At 35.1% G+C, this 16,651-nt stretch overlaps 1 protein-coding gene across 1 annotated transcript; it reads left to right on the top strand.

The window, feature by feature from the left end:
• The first annotated feature begins 2,912 nt into the window (after positions 1 to 2,912).
• LOC133778503 (E4 SUMO-protein ligase PIAL2-like) lies at positions 2,913 to 16,436 on the top strand. The gene is made up of 16 exons (XM_062218448.1): positions 2,913 to 3,147; positions 4,623 to 4,695; positions 5,854 to 5,919; positions 6,186 to 6,251; positions 6,374 to 6,456; positions 6,610 to 6,661; positions 6,762 to 6,833; positions 8,430 to 8,497; positions 8,599 to 8,647; positions 8,768 to 8,852; positions 8,933 to 9,034; positions 12,941 to 12,992; positions 13,186 to 13,237; positions 14,177 to 14,293; positions 14,373 to 15,242; positions 15,463 to 16,436. The coding sequence occupies exons 1-16, from the start codon at positions 3,023 to 3,025 to the stop codon at positions 15,958 to 15,960; spliced, it is 2,430 nt and encodes an 809-aa protein (XP_062074432.1). The 5' UTR covers positions 2,913 to 3,022; the 3' UTR covers positions 15,961 to 16,436.
• The last annotated feature ends 215 nt before the right edge of the window (positions 16,437 to 16,651 follow it).

Raw genomic sequence — 16,651 nt, 5'->3', positions numbered from 1 at the left:
AATCCTTAAATCTCTATGAACAATTTGACCAATTCCTAAGCCTTTGGCTGAAAGATATTCAAATATTTTCAATTAAATTTATTATTTTTATTCAAAGCCAAAAAGAAAATTTTTATTCCTAAAACTCTATAAATAGGACCTAGCACCAAATCTTTTCATTCATTCTTCAAGCATTGATCAGAGCCTTCCCAGTGCTAGTGAGACTATAGAGTGATAAACACTTGGGTTGGGGTTATAAGCTTAATCATTATAAGCTTAATAAACACTTGGGATGTAAGGTTCATAGTGTGTATTTCGGTTTCGAGGTGTAGTTCGATCATAGCAATTTCAAAGGTATTCCTATTCTTAGTTCCTTTCAGTATTGTTTCATTAGTTTTATAGTCTTAACTCAGTCTTCTCTATTCTTGGTTAGGCATCTAAGTTCTTCGAACTTGAGGTTTCTTGTCGGTAAGAATATTCTCGGTGGTTTTTAGTTCATTCATCTATTTCTTTTAGAATACTCACCTCTATATTATGGTTTTTAGGAGTGTTCCAAAATCCCGACTTTGTTCTCATCGTCCCGGTATATTGGTAAGGAAAATAGGATAGGATATTATGTGTTATGCCATATGTTATCTTATGATTTATGTGTTATGTTAGCTTATGATTTGTGTGTTATGTATGTTTGTAGACTTGGGCATATGACCTGTACAACTAACAAGTCCCAATAAATTTATGGGCATATGACTTGTTTAGCTAGCAAGCCCCACAAATCTAATGGGCATATGCCTTGTTTAGTTTATGGGACCCCAAGTAATAATGGTCATTATAGTATATGTGGCATATGTTATGATATGTTTTAGTATATGTTGATATGAATTTTATGTATATGATTTATGTGTTAGATTTTCCTTGCTGGGCATTAGGCTATCTCCTTTATGTTTATATGTGTAGGAAAATAGCTTTGGTGACGGGAAAGGTTCTTGGAAGCTTGGGGATGTGTATTGAGGCGGAATGGAATCGAAGGACCGAGAGTTCGATTCGAGGATGAAGTCTCTTTAATTATGGTTTTCTATGTATTTTTCCGCATTTGGTTGTAATAAGTTTTAATTAAGTTTTCATTATGTCAAAGTTATGTTTTATTTCAAACAATGGGATCCCAATGTCCTACTTATGAATTTTATATAGTTTTGAACCTTTACCTTACAGTTTTGAAATAAAGTTATGGTTATTTCATATGTACATTTTCTTAAGATTAGTATAGTAGTTATTAATGGTCCAAGGTCTAGAATAGTTGGGTCGTTATAACAATTCGATTAAACAGTAGAGACGATTGACCATTTACTGTTTAAATAGTGCTAGCGATTGACCATTTACTATTAAAATAGAGCACTTGAATGACAACTATACTTTTGTAATAGTGGACATGAATGACCTATCAATTAGGGACATAATATATTATTTACCTTTGCCAATCACGTGTGAAAAGTGAAGAGGAATAAGCATGGGCAACAATTAAATAAATATCAAATCTTTTTTTATAGATTACGAGAATGGTTTTATATTATCAATGATAACACTTTTTAGTTATAACAAAAAATGTTACAATATATGAAACAATGGCATTGGAACAAAAAAGGTCTTTCTCTGCGGTTTTTTCACTTAATACACTGCGGTTTTCGAGAGTATGGAAAAGTGCAGTGTATTTGACCGCAGAGAAAAGGGGTATGAAAACCATGAAGAAAAGCCACACTTTTCTCTGTGGTTGTGTTGAAAAAACTACGGAGAAATGTACCATTTTCTCTGCGGTTTATTCAACACAACTGCAGAGAAAATGGAACCTTTCTCCGCGGATATACACCATAATACCAAACAAGACAAATCATTTAGATAGAGATTGGTTTCATGCTATTTGTAAAAATATCTAGTTGATGTATAAAAGATAGGTATAGTGGGGAGTTATAGAATTAGAATCATATATGGAATTTGTACATGAATTGGTTTTGAGCAATACAATGATCTTATTCACAAAAAAAAAAAAAAAGAAATCTTTCCGTTTTTTTAATAAATAAAGTTGAAAAAAAACTTAAACGTTATTTTTCAAACACAACACAAAAACTATCCAATCTCATCATCTTCTCCGTCGACGTCAAGAAACCCATGCTTTCCATATACCAAAACGACCACCTTTAATAGTAGGTCGCGATGGTACCACTCTTAAGCCCAAACAACCAATGATATGCCCGGAAAAAGCTTCTAAATTCGTGGAATACCCACAAACTACTTTCTGAAAAAAAAAAAGCCGACATATAGTTAGAGTGAATAGCTGGGTTGTGTTCCTCTTGAAGAGCTTGTTCCAACGGTACCACTGCCGAGACTCAGGGTGGTCAGAGTTGGCAGTCAAAATGTCACCGACGCAATCTTTGACCGGCACGTGCAGCGACTTCCGGCAACCATTGATGATGAAACTTCAGCCGAAGCTTCGTTGGCAATCACTCTTCTTAGTAGTCCGACGCGTGTATGGAATGGATGCTCCAGTGGTTGGTGGTGGTTGGTGGTGGTTGGCGACATCGATGATAGAATAGAAGAAGAGAGAGAATGAATTAAGTTATATTTATTAAGTTTAAAAAACAATATAAAAAAGCGTTATATTTGTAATTAAAAAAAGTAACATTAAAATTGTAAATAAAATGCAAAAATCAATACTACATGTAATTTATCCTAAACGATATATGTAAAATTGCAATACAACCGTTATTCCAATTATATATTTTTTTTAAAAACATATTTATTTAATTAGAATTATACTTATTGTTGGATTTGTAATATTATAATTTTTTTTTGTTGAGTAATGATAACTTTATTGTTATAATATTATAAATTATTTTTGAAAAAATTCAGCTAAATAAATAGTATGCGATCAATCAAAAGGCCAAAGAATATTGAATGTGAAGAGAAAGTTATAAAAAGGAGATTGGTTGAGGCTCATTGTTTTTCTCAGTAACACTCTCTCCCTCTTCCTCTGTATCATTGAGGCTCTCTCATGAACTCTAAAAATGGGAACTCGGATCGGTTGTCCGTCGTCATGGATTGGCTGGCCACCATTCTAAAGCCCGGACAACGTGTAGACTCAGGCGAGCTCTTCTTTCTCTGCCTATCCCTCGCCAGGTACTTGACTTTCTTGGGTTTTTATTTCTATCTATTATAACATATTCTCCTTTCTTTCTCTTTGTTTCTATATATTTATCTCTTTTTCACCATTTTTTATTCTTGATCTTGATTTAAAGCTTTTGAGTTTTATGGTTTACTTTTCTTTTTCTTGGTGTACAAAAGATGGAGGTAGTGTGAGTTCATTTTTTTTTGTTTATTTGGATTCAGGGTTTGGATTTTGTGCTATCAAGCTTTGATTTTTAGGGTTTTTTGTTTTTGTTTTTATTTTTTCGGGGTCACTGGCTAAAGATGAAAGAAGTTAGTGCTGCATTGCGGAGTATGTAATTATGGAGTATGACCTAACCCAGTGTTATTTGTTATTAGAGTAATATTGCATGGTCTGGTTGTTATGGTTGTGGAAACTTGTCTTAGTTGTGACATTGTTACTTTATCACTCATGTCTTTATGCTTCCTTTTGTCCCAAATTTATGGCTATTCTTCCTGTGATTTTTTCACCCTTTTCCCTTTACGGTGTTAATGAACTATATGGTTGAGTTTGTTGGTTTTCTGGGTGGAAACTTTAGCCACTGGTTGAGTTGTTATGTAAAAGCCATTGGCTTGGGTGAAAGTTGGATGTTCATAGCATGATTGGGAGTTAGAACCCCCAATGAACGTATCAGCATCGGTGAACTGTGGTCTATATGAAAATCTTGGTCTACTTAAAGTTTTCTTACAGATAATGAGACCCAGTGGCGACTGGCTATCATCTTTTTTTATTTTTATAACTCAAACTCCCGGAAATAGTTAAAATTCAAATGATTAATTTAATGATTTTCTTAGTTTAGAGTTTCCTGTTTTATTATAAATAAATAGGCCTTTGAGTACATCTGATTGAAGAATGGGGAAATGTTTAGTGGATAAGAACCAAGCTTGGTCAATCATAGATAAGCAGGCGAGGAGCCTTTAATCATTGGGTTGATAAAAGAGAAGCTTTATGGTATGGTGCTAAGAGGGCTAAAAAGTTGTGGAGAAGAGTGGGGGGATGGGTTGCAGTTATGTAGTCAAGTGACTAAATTGTTCCAGGACCAACACCCTAATTCTTAGTAACCATACTGTTACAGAGTCGGATCTTTGGAGCAGATGTAATCAATGTATGAGATTTATGAGCAATTTTTTAATTCATATGGTTGTATTTGGTAAGATTTTAGGATCTTTGAACCCGTTAATCAATTACCTTTCGGAAGACCTCGCTTTTCAGAAACTCCATACCGAACTAACTTAGTTAACAAGAAGACCTATTTAACCTGGTCTGGGGGTAAAGCTTGTTTCAGTTTATTTGAATTGGTGGATATTGTACACATCTCTAATCCTGGTTGTAATGTTGATTAGCTGTTCCATTCTTTGAATGGGATGCTTCATTTGTTTATATTAAAATTGTAAATTTGATTGCTAATAGTGTCTCTTACTTGGCTTGGTTAACTTTGAAAAAACAGGGGTATTGACTTTGCAGTTGCAAACAGTGAAAAAACAACTAGATCTCATGATTTATCTACATTGGTGAAGCAGGTGATTTTCAAATTAAAATCAAACTCCATTTTTTTTTCTTGTACAATTAGCTTATATGATATGCAGAGGGTGTGTGCAGGGTCGTAAACTATTGTGGACTTACAGACAGATTAACATGCGTACATAGATACTCATGTGTGAAGATTTGAGTAGTAAACAACACGCTTTGGTATTGTTTGGTTGTAGTACATTGACTTATTAATTTGTCGTTCCTTCTTGTGAATACTGCATACCTTTATCTATTGAACTTTACCACACGCTATTGCCCTCATATTTGTTTGCATAATACCGTTTCCTTTTATGCATGCGCGCATTGGGGTGGGTAGAGTGCAGAATAAGCACACCTGGCCTGCACTATTCTCTAGAAAAGTGGCAAGTGAATGATTTTTACTTTTGTATGAATCATTGTGATTCTATATCCATTTTTGCAAATGCATTCTTGATTGTGAGCAATTTTTAGTTAAATTGCTTGCTAATTTAAATATGGACATGGTAGATTTGGTGCATCTAGTTAATAATAGGATGACTCAAGGAATTTAGACAACAACTTGTTGCTTAATTGTGATACATTCTTAAGAAATTTGTGAATTTTATTTCAACTTCAAAGGAGCTTATTGCTCTTGTAGCGACACCAAACCTAGCTGGTCTATTATGTTTCTAAGAAAAGACCAACTAGATACGAAATTGGTACAACATGAGACACCGTTTAAAGACTTATTATTATTATTTATTTTTTATGAGAAATTAGTGAAAATAGCCTACTTTTTTAAGTAATTTTGTACTCTGGTTTGCTTTTGATAATTTTTTGCAAAATGGCCTCTGTCTAAAATTCGACCAGCTGTCTAAATTTTTCGACCAACTGCCTAATATTTTTGACTGACTGTACCAGTCTAAATTTTCGACCAACTCTCTAAATTATAAGAGGTCATTTTGCAAAGAATTATTAAAACTAGGCTAATGTGCAAAATGACTTTAAAAAATAGGCTATTTTGCCGAAGGACCCTTATTTTATTATTGGGTACAATTTGTTCCACTTGTTTGTTTTCAACTGGATTGTTATTGGAAATATTAGCATAACACCTTGGTCTCTATATTTATGCATTCGCTCATATATAATTGTGTTATTTAAATCAAACCTTTGTTCTTATGTCTTTGTAGATATGTGAACAAAAAAGTTATATCTCCTTACAAGCTATGATTATGGTGGTAATGATTTCTGTAAAGGTAAATGTTAAGACCAGCCAATGATATGCAGATTTTTTGTGTTCATAAAGAACAGTTAGACCTTTTATTGAAAAAGAAGTTGAACCCTTTTTGTTTATGATCATACTTTATTAATTTAATATAAGTATTGCCCACTGCGGGCTTATTTATAGTCTTCGCCTAACATCAGAATGTTTCTAATTACTATAATTTTATTTTTTTGAAATTTTTTTCTTCTTTTAAAGATGTCTCTTAAAATGACTGTTATATTACTTTGTGCTCTGCAGAATGCTTGTAAAGTTGGATGGTTTTCTGAAAAGGAGACCAATGAGCTTTATACTCTAGCTAATGAGGTTGCTACACTATTGTATATTTTTATTTGTTTATGTTATTTATTTATTTTTTTGTAGAATTTATGGTCTGCATTAGATGGGTTTTTATGGCCCTTGCTTATTCATTTATTTTGTTGATACAGATAGGAATGAACTTCTGCAGTCCAGGGGATATTAACACTGCACCTAGCTGTTTGGATTCTACCGTTGCAACAGTCATGACTAGGTGGGACTTTGATCTGGTTTACCTTTCAAAAAATTTCCTGAGCTTAGGTCAACTAAACGTTTCTTAAAAATTTATTTCAGCATTATCACGTTTTTCATTGTTGGTTACATACTAGTGGTAGTTGAATCTTTTTGTTGAATGTCCTTTTTTCAGGTTTTATCCACAGTTGAAGATCGGCCATATTCTTGTTTCTCTTGATGTCAAGGTAGCTTTTTATATATTTTTTGTACATTTTTCATTTGTGAAGCATGTTGTAATTCCTCTCTATTTATTTATTTGTTTATTTTTTTCTTATTGCTTTCTAGCCTGGATATGGGATCTACGCTATTGATTTCCAGATATTGAAGAATAATGCGCAGTCTCAAGAGGAAAAGATTGTAAGCATCTCTTTAGTTAATTTGTATATGAAATTCTTATAGTTATAGGTTGTATTAGCATAGTCTGTTTCTATGTATTTATTATTATAATGCAAATATTCAACTCATTTTTAGGGTGCATGTGTTTGGCTTTTTCTTGGTCCAAGGGTTGGACTAGAAGGATAATCCTGCATCTACTTTACTTGATTTTGACCCCAGAGCTTGGGAGACCTTGCAAACGTGTGCCAATATGCCTGTACCACGAGGGCTCTGTGTCTTGGCATGTTAACTTTCTTGATACAACTTATTCTGTGAAGATCAAAAGAAAACATTTTTTTTTTGTTAAATGTTATGTTGCAGGGCACTGTGGGGCTGGTTGGCTGGGCTTCTAAAAGCCACTTTTTGGCTTTTGAAGTGCTAAAAGCACTTTTAATATTGGTTGGGTTTTTGATGCACTTTTGCTTTTAGCTCTAAAAAGCCATTTTAGAAGAAGCTAGACCCATCAACTTTATGGGGAAGTACTTTTTGGGAAGGTAAAAGTTAAAAGCAAAAGTCCAGCCAATCATGCCCTATCTCCTGGCAAGTTAACTTTCTTGATTCAGCTTATTCTACAAAGATAAGAGAAAACATAATTTTTTTTGTTAAATGTTGTGTTACTTGAACCCAACCTGATGCCTCATACTCTACACCACACTTGAGTGCTCCCATGCTAATATTCTTTATGGTTGCATGATCTTTCCAATCTAACCTTAACTTTATGCATGCTATTCTTTGTTGCATTTGTGTACAAATAATATTCATGATCCATGTACATATAGATGTAGCTAGTACTCAATGGAAGGTTAGATAGATTCTTTAGTCATGGATGGTTACATCAGTTTTAGTTGTTAGATCTTTATTCAGTGATACAATTTTTCATACCTTTAAAAGGTAACTAAAAACAAATTGACTTTTTCAAATTTTTGGAAAGGCTGCCTGATGACATGGCGGTCATATATTTATTAATTAAAAAATAAATATTTTTATTTATTTAATATTCATTCTCTATTCCTTCTTCATTCTTGATTCATTCATTTTATCCCTTCCATGAGAAAAAAAATCATGTTGGAATCAATGAGAATAATTAATGTGACCATTATCTTTCCAATTAATATTTATTGCCTAATTAATTTAAAAAATTCGAAATTATTGATTTTATATATTTTATTTATTTATTTATTTTCATTATCATTATAATCATTCCTCATTAAAAACTTATTTAGTGATTTATGGTAACTATCTATAAGTAATAACTATCGAGAAATCTTCCATATATATAAATATATTTCTATTTGCTTTTGCATTTTGTAATAGGAAGCCATATATCATTGTGCAAATGTGACTTCCTTTGTATATATTTGCTTATTGACATCTATGGATTTGAGCAATATAGTTCTGCTGATTAATTAATCTTTATTTGTAAGGAATCTAAGTTTTGGGCATTCTCATTTAATGTTTGCAAAGCATTTATAACTTTGAATCAATAGTTCAAATGACTGATTTCATACTTGCTTACTGAAGTTGGGTATATGGTTGTGGGAATTACTCTAAATTGTACATTCTTCATTTTGCTTGCAGCACTTATTTGTAGCGCAAGTTGATAATGTGGAGACATCTGCATGTATTATAACTCCTCAACAAGTAAAGTAAGAATCAATTTACTATTTTTCCTGGAGAAATCAGGGGAGTTGTTTGATACGAATCTATTACTCTTTGTTCTGATGATGTTTTCTTTTGACATCTGTAGCTTCATTGTGAACGGAAGGGGAGTAAAGAAGAGAACTAATGTGTATATGGTTTGTCTCTTTCAATTTTATTTCTGGATCACTTAGTTTATATGGCAACATCTGGTGCATCTCTGATTGTTTAGAGGCTTAATATAGCAGCTCTTTAATCTCTCATATTTTGTTTCCTAGGATGCCGGCCCACAGATGCCAACTAATGTGACTCCGTTGATGAAATATGGAACAAATCTACTTCAAGCTGTGGGCCAGTTCAATGGTAAGCTTGTACAACATTCTTTTAGTTTTAAGATATTTGCGACCTTTATAGTTCCATGACAGTCTGCAACTAATTTTCAGGTCACTACGTTATTGTTGTTGTCTTTATGAGAGAGACAAAATTATGTGACATTCCCGTCCTGTCAGATTATGTTCAGGCTCTTGCAGATGGATTTGATTCAGGTGTGCTAAAAGGAACAAAGATAGGAAATATTTTTATTGGCTGTTTATATCCTATTTATATTTATATCTTTCTCCTCACTACTTGATCTTCAATGGCATCTGTCAATAAATCTTGATAAAAAAAATTGATAGAAACTAGACCAGATATGAAATCTAGAGACTAATCTTCATTGATATCAAGAACTGAGTTGCAATATTCCAAGTATCAGCGACCTTGGATATCTGCCAAAAAGAGTTTTACTCCCAAAATACACAATAATCAGATCCCTAACTCAGAGTATTATATATCCAAGGCCTTGGATATCTCCCAAAAAGAGTTCTACTCTTCCAAAATACACAATAATCAGATCCCTAACTCAGAGAGATTAACTATTATATATACTAAGTCTCTTCTACTAGGACTTAACCAAATAACTACCCCAACTAATTAAAAATACAACTCAGCCAATAAGGAAAATACAACTCAACAAAAGCTTCTGATTAACATGCATTTGAGGCCTAACAATACCCATGCCCCAAACTTTTACCTTGTCCTCAAGGCGATAATCTAAAAATTGGTCTTGCAATAGCTGGTAGTCTTCCAATTCTTCTTGGGTTGATGTGGTACACTCTGCAGCTGCTGAATCAGTGGGAAAATATATGAATTCAAAATCAACAAGTATCAGTGGGTCCTTTGTTGCTGACGGCTATATACCAATTTCAGGGTTTGTAGTTGTTGGCGGCTGGTAGTGTCTCTTTACCTCCACCTGTTTTGTCGTTCAACCTTTAAGGCATCAATATAGTACAGTAGACAACCAAGCCAGAGCTGATTATATTATATAGTACGCACATCACTTGCTGAAAGTAGTGCTGGAAGATTGAAGATCCGTGCATAGCCAGGAAAAAAATTCAGCCTCCCTCTGTCAGAAATCCATTGAGTAACAGATGCAACCCCCACCTCATCGATTCCCAACATGTTCTGCTAGAAGTATCTCTTGCGATGAAACCCATAGATTGAAACAACTTGCAGACTATCTCTTGCAAATCGAAGCCCAAACGTAGAGGCTTGAAAATATGTCGCCTTTGCTTCCCGTCGACAATCACCACGACATCGTCTGCCACTGGAAGGATTATTTGCATGCCAAAAAATCCAACGAATGAACCCGCTTGCTGCCATAGCCTTAACAAATGCATATGGTTGAGATGTGGAAGCCCTAATGGGTTGTAAAGGAAAATAACTGCTGCACTTAGGCCTGATGTAAGTTGCCCAATGTAGTGTGCTTTAATGTGATCTTGCACTTGGCTCTGAATTTGGCCCAATTTTATGGGTTTGGGGCAGAGATACTTGCAAGCTGGTTCCGTATCTGTTTCCCCATGATACCAGAATTTGGGAACTCATCCACCCAAATCATTTCCCACACGAAGCTTTAGTGCCATCTTTGTCACCTTCGGCCTTGGGTCATCAACGACCAGCAATAGACTTCGTTGCCATGGTGGTTTTGGTAGACCCCTTTGTTTTTCTTGAAGTTCTGGTAGTAAAATTATGGTTGTCTTCATTGGCAATTACAATTACAAGGATTCATATCCATCAATAGCACGTCACCAACGATCCAGAGTAGTGGTTGTCAATCCAAATGTTTAGGGCGATCCACCGTCAAGCAAATGTGTTTCTTTCTTGTCAGGTCGTGGTTCACCATCGAGTAGCGGCAGTTGCAGCAAAGAATATGGTTGGGTTTCTTGTACATAACCGTTGCTTGTTCTTGAGGAGGAGGAGGGTTTTCTCATGAACTGCCTCCAAGAAACATGAGTCTCCAAATCAATTGTACCCCATCAATCTTGACATGCCCATGTGCTCCCTTGCAAGCAAACCCAATTTGTTGAGTTTTCCTTAGCTGCAACACCATATTTTTCGAGCTTGATGCCCTAAACATGGTCATTTGAGGATGAAACTAGAGCTGTGGCAAAACTAAAAGCCTCCCATCCACTTATTCTTGGTGAGGTTCTTGAACAACAAGTCAAATTTCCTTGCCATTGCTGCCATCGCCTCCTTCAAGGCAGCCATATCTCACTAATTTCATAAGGTGTGTTGACTTCCCACACCTTCTAGATGGACTTTAGCATCTCCTCCATTGATTTTAGCCTTTTGGACTCATTCTTGTTGCTGGGCATCTCCCAAGATGAATGAATTTGATACCACTTTGATAGAAGCTAGACCTGATATGGAATCTAGAGACTAATCTTCATCGATATCAAGAACTGAGTTACAATATTCCAAGTAGTCGAGACCTTGGATATCTCCGAAAAAGAATTTTACTCTTCTAAGATACATAATAATCAGATCCCAAACACCAAGTGATTAACTATTGTATATACTAAGTCTCTCCTACTTAACCAAATAACTACCCAAACTAATTAAAAATACAACTTAGCAACAACTTCTGAATAACATGCATTTGAGGCCTAACAAAAACCCGTGCATAATATAAACCAATGTCTGTCTTCTATTGATCTCGAGATCCTTACCAATAAGCCCTCGCTTAAGTTATTGACAATAATCATAATAACATCAATGCTGATCATTATGAACTCCAAGCGCCTGACACTGCCATTTTTCGAAATTCCTTCTTTTATCACTACTGCAGAGCATGACCAATCTCATACTCTCCAAGATGATCGAGCAAAAAGCATTGTGAGGAGAAGACACCACAGAGGGGTGAGTCAAAGGAGATCGGGCAAATGGTTAGTAGAGATTAGCAAACCCAAGAGGGCGGCAAGGGTGTGGCTTGGGACTTTTGACTCAGCAGAGGGAGTCGCTCTTGCTTATGACAAGGCTGCTTTCCCATTCTATGGAAGGAAAGCTTACCTTATCTTCCCAAAAACAATTCAAGCGCGAGGAACATCTAGTAATAATACTATTGCTACTTCTACTCATGATCATCAATTCGATACTTATAAATCACCTTATTAAGGTTACTGCTACTAATCAAGATTATTATTATCACTACTCCCACATAACTAGTACTATTCCATATAATAATAGTAACGATAATGATGTACTTTCTCAACCTACCTTACAATATGGCCAAGGTTAATGGGTTTAATAGATAGTAGAAATGTTAAATATTCTTATCAATATACATCTCATCAACAACACAACATAATGAGCTTTCGAGATTGACCATGTAGTTTAGATCTTTTGACTCGTCCACAATTAAGGCTGACAATTCGTGTAAACATGGTTTATTCGCGTCGACACGACACAATTAAGATAAACACAAACAAGATACGATTATTAAACGTGTCGAAAACATGAACATGAAAACGAATACGACACGATTATTTTAGCAGGTCACACAACAAGACAACACAATTAATGTGTCATGATACAACATGAAATCAACACAATTAGTTATAACTGTATAAAAAATTATGAAACCTATGATAATTATTTGTGTTATCATGACACGATACAATTGTTAAACATGTCAGCATGATTATGACATGACACGATTAAGGTAAACATGAACACGACACGATTATTAAACGTGTCGAAAAGTTAAACACGAACCGACACAATTATTAAACGTGTTACCCAAACAAACCTATTTATTTTCATGTTGTATCCTGTCATCATGTCGTGACCTGAATTGCCACCTCTATCCACAATATTAGATCCTTTCAACGATAGGATGATATATACATATATATACATGCAGATATGTATGTATGTAGATGTGTCCTACTCAATTAATTTAAAAATCCCATAGGGAAGATCATATCTTATTATTTGTTGGATAGTTTTGGTTGTGTTTTTTTTCTTTTGTAGACAATTTGTATCTTTGAATTTAATCACTCTTTCCATTTTTTTTAAAATTTCCTGTTTATATTTATGAATTCTTGGAGCTAACTGTTGTATATTTTCTAAAGATCTTGATCTGATTGAAGGGCCATCCCGAATATCACTGAATTGTCCAATAAGGTAGATCATTCTATATTGTTGCTCACAAATTTAATTTATTAGCCCTCAAATCTTCTTTTTGTTAATGATCTGTTATAGTCTAGTATTTAATGTTAAATTTCAGATCCATATTATATCATGTTCTTGCATTGTTCTTTTTCAATCTAATAGAACTGATAATCTGTTAATTCATATGGCTTTGATTCGCAAATAGTTATACCCGTATTAGAACTCCAGTCAAAGGACATTCATGCAAACATCTTCAGGTGAGTGTTTGAAAAGTACATATGTGCACGCACGTATACGTGCAAGAGATCTTTATATAATTTAAATTTTTTAGATTGGTGCTCATTGATTCCAAAAGAAATAGCTATAAGACATTGTAAATGCATTATAATTATTAATTTGTTTTGCTTCTGTGACTGACTAGAGGACTTTCAGTTAATTGTCTTTGGGCCTGAAAGTGTGTTTTTCTAAAATGTTCTACATATAATTGTGTTTTAACAATTGAAGATTTATTATGTAAAATAATTACAAGTATCTAGTTGTACGTTAATTAAATGAAATCAGAATTATTGATGTTAAATGGGTTTATACCTTTTTGGACCCTATGTTTTGTCCCATTACTTGTTTGGACCCTGTGTTTTGACAAATTACTTTTTGGACTTCGTGTTTTGTAAAATGTAAATCCCTTAATTCGATTTTGGTCAAAGTCTTTGAACTAAAATGACAAATAATTCACAAAACTAACAATTTTAAACAAAATTACAATCATTCTGCACATTCAATTTTTTTTCAATAAAAAATTAAGTTTATGGTTCTATATTTGAACCATTTTACAAAACACATGGTCCAAATAGGTAATGAGACAAAACGCAGGGATTAAAAACCCATGTTAAATTATGTATAGGTCTAGGTACAGAGTGGAGAAACAGGATTGGCAAATCGTAAAAAAAAAAAAAATAACTTATCTTTCTTTTATTGATACATTTTCCAATCTAATGGCAGAAGCAATGGATAATTTGCTCTTAACTTTTTTTCTCATGAAAAATGAACAACTCGGTGGTATTCCATGCACTCCTTTTCTTTTGGGTGCAGGGACTGCGTAGTTTTATTTTTATGACCTGCAAAATTAGTAATTTGACATTCTTGAGGTGATTTTGGAGTTTCTTATCTCTTGTCTTCTTATTATCTATGATATGCAGTGTTTCGACTTCAGTAACTTCATTAATATAAATTCAAGAAGACCATCTTGGCGCTGCCCTCACTGTAATCAGCATATTTGCTACTCAGATATTCGTATAGATCAATATATGGTCAAGGCAAGTGGCTAGACATTTGTTCCCTATGGGTTTTGTTGTTGGTTTTTTTGTTGTGTAGATTTCTGATGTTTTCTCTCAGGTCTTGAAAGAGGTGGGGAAGGATGTTGCTGATGTTATTATTTCTACAGACGGGACATGGAAGGCAGTCCTGGAAAATGATCATTCAGATAAGGCTCATGATACAAACCTTGGTTGTCTGAAGGAAACGTCTGAGCTGCAAGAGTCTACTGCCATCCCAAATGGTGTTCCTAGTATTCTGGATCTCACTGGTGACGATGATGATGAAATGGATATCAATGTTTGTGACATTGATGACATGAATCCTTCCAAGGCTGATCTAAGTTCTCTGCCTGATTTGCGCAATATAAGAAATCAAAATGTTGGTGCTCAAGTAGAGGATACGGATTGGTCTGCTCTCTTCGATTCTCCTGACTTGTCGACCGCAGATTGGTCAGAAGCCTTGTTTGGTGGAGTTCCTCAGTCTACTCCTGCAACTATTGTGCAGACCCCTCACTTGGCTGATGTTTCTCCTGTACTTACTCATGAAGCTGGTGGTCGTGTAAATACTAATCTCGCAACTCAGAGTCAGTTTTCTTCCCCAAATATTTCGCAGTTACAACAGGTGCAGTCTGCGAACTCAAATGCTAATGAGTATGGGAGATTGCCAACAATTTCCCGAATGGTAAGCAGGAGGACGCCAATTGCAATTCAGCCCCTCCCAGCACAGTCCCAGGCACCACAAACTCCACAACAAAGATTAAGACATAATTTGAATTCCTCAACTCCCAATACTTCTGCTGTGGCTTCTCAGGGTGATTTATCACCTACAGATTTTAACAATGTTTACAGTGATTTGGAAAGACAGCAACATTTTTTTCGATCCCTTATAAACCAGCCTCAAGCATCCAGTGTTGCCTCATCTTTGTCGCAACCTTCCTTGGTAACACAGGTTAGACCTTAAGGATATCCGTTTTTCTGCAAATTGATTTTGATTGTAATTTACTCTGGTAGACACTACCAGAACCACCTGTGAAAAAGCTTGCACTATAAAAATGGTTGTAAAATGTTTCCAGCATGGTTGATTTTTGGATAATTCATTTTATGGAAAACCTTCTTGTGAAAGGCATATTTGTAATTCTAACCTTTGTTTTTTTCCCATCCACAACCAGAATTGTCAAGATCGTTCATTTTCAGGTCAACTCCCAAATGCTCATTGGTTATCCACACTTTCAGATTTTCAAAATCCACACCAACAGGCAACTTTTAATAATGGAAGGATATCACAGGCCATGGGCCAGTCTTCACATGCAATTCGACCTCCACATCTGTCACGAAGCCCAGTCCCCCAGCAGGGAGTTTCTCAACTGGCAACTCTCCAGGCATCACCAGTAAGTCCCAATCAACGAGCCAGGATGGGTTTTGCTGCTCAGATAGCTGCACATGAAGCTATACAATCTCCTTCGGGTCAAACTCAAACATTCAGACAAGGGCTGTCCTTACCACCTATGGGAGGGGTGGTACAAGCAGACTCAAGGGCTGATAGCTTGGTGGATTTGGCATCTGAGCAGAATTGGCGTCCAACAGGTCGAATGCGTAGAAGCCTTTCAGGTCAGGCGTATTTGTCTGCACTTAATCAGTTCATGAGTCGGCCTACTCAATCACCATAACCGTCTCAAGCTGCAACACCGCCATCAGTCCCAGCCACTTCACCACAAATGATACCTCCTTAACTGCAGGTTCTTCTTGCCGACAGCAGAAACACTCGAGCACCTCAGCCGAATAATCATACCAATTGAAATGCCGTTCTGAGGATTTTGGAAATAAGAAATTATTCACATGCAAGGCTGTGTATATAAATGGCATGGAAAATTTTGTACCTCATCGGTGTTGCTATGTCCCTACTCTCCTCTGCCGAGTTTTGTGCCTAGTGTTATTTTGTCAAATATGCAGGGCAGAATCCGGTTGTCTAGTTGTGCAGTGTCCGAAGCTGTTGAATATTTATTTTTAGAATGAAATGTATATAAATGAATCAAAATGAATATTATAATCGCTTTTATATCTATTTCAAGCTCTGTATACACTCGTCACCCTTTACGTTTGATGAAATTGATTTCATGATAAATATTTTCTTGGTTATATAGTATGTAATAGGTAGTTGATTTGACAAAAATCACTTGTTCAAAGAAAATTCAAAATTGTACCATCACTTGATATTGTTTTCTGTGGGAAATCGTCTTTTTTTTCTTCCAAGAGCAGAACTTAATGAGATAAAGCTCAAGAGAGGAACAATATTACTTAGCATAATAACTTTATTAAGCAATGCGGTTACCCAATACAATACTAGAGATAAAGATTGGA

The sequence above is a fragment of the Humulus lupulus genome, chromosome 5 (assembly GCF_963169125.1).
Source record: "Humulus lupulus chromosome 5, drHumLupu1.1, whole genome shotgun sequence".
Taxonomy (NCBI): Eukaryota; Viridiplantae; Streptophyta; class Magnoliopsida; order Rosales; family Cannabaceae; genus Humulus; species Humulus lupulus.
Note: the sequence above shows the minus strand (reverse complement) of the source record. Positions and strands in the feature narration are given on the sequence as shown.

Bases quoted from the DNA above. Each gene is read 5' to 3' on its own strand.
- LOC133778503 (XM_062218448.1), top strand. From the start codon at position 3,023: ATGAACTCTAAAAATGGGAACTCGGATCGGTTGTCCGTCGTCATGGAT. The intron at 6,252-6,373 runs GTTGCTACACTA...TTGTTGATACAG, and splicing joins TTTATACTCTAGCTAATGAG to ATAGGAATGAACTTCTGCAG. The intron at 8,853-8,932 runs GTAAGCTTGTAC...ACTAATTTTCAG, and splicing joins AGCTGTGGGCCAGTTCAATG to GTCACTACGTTATTGTTGTT.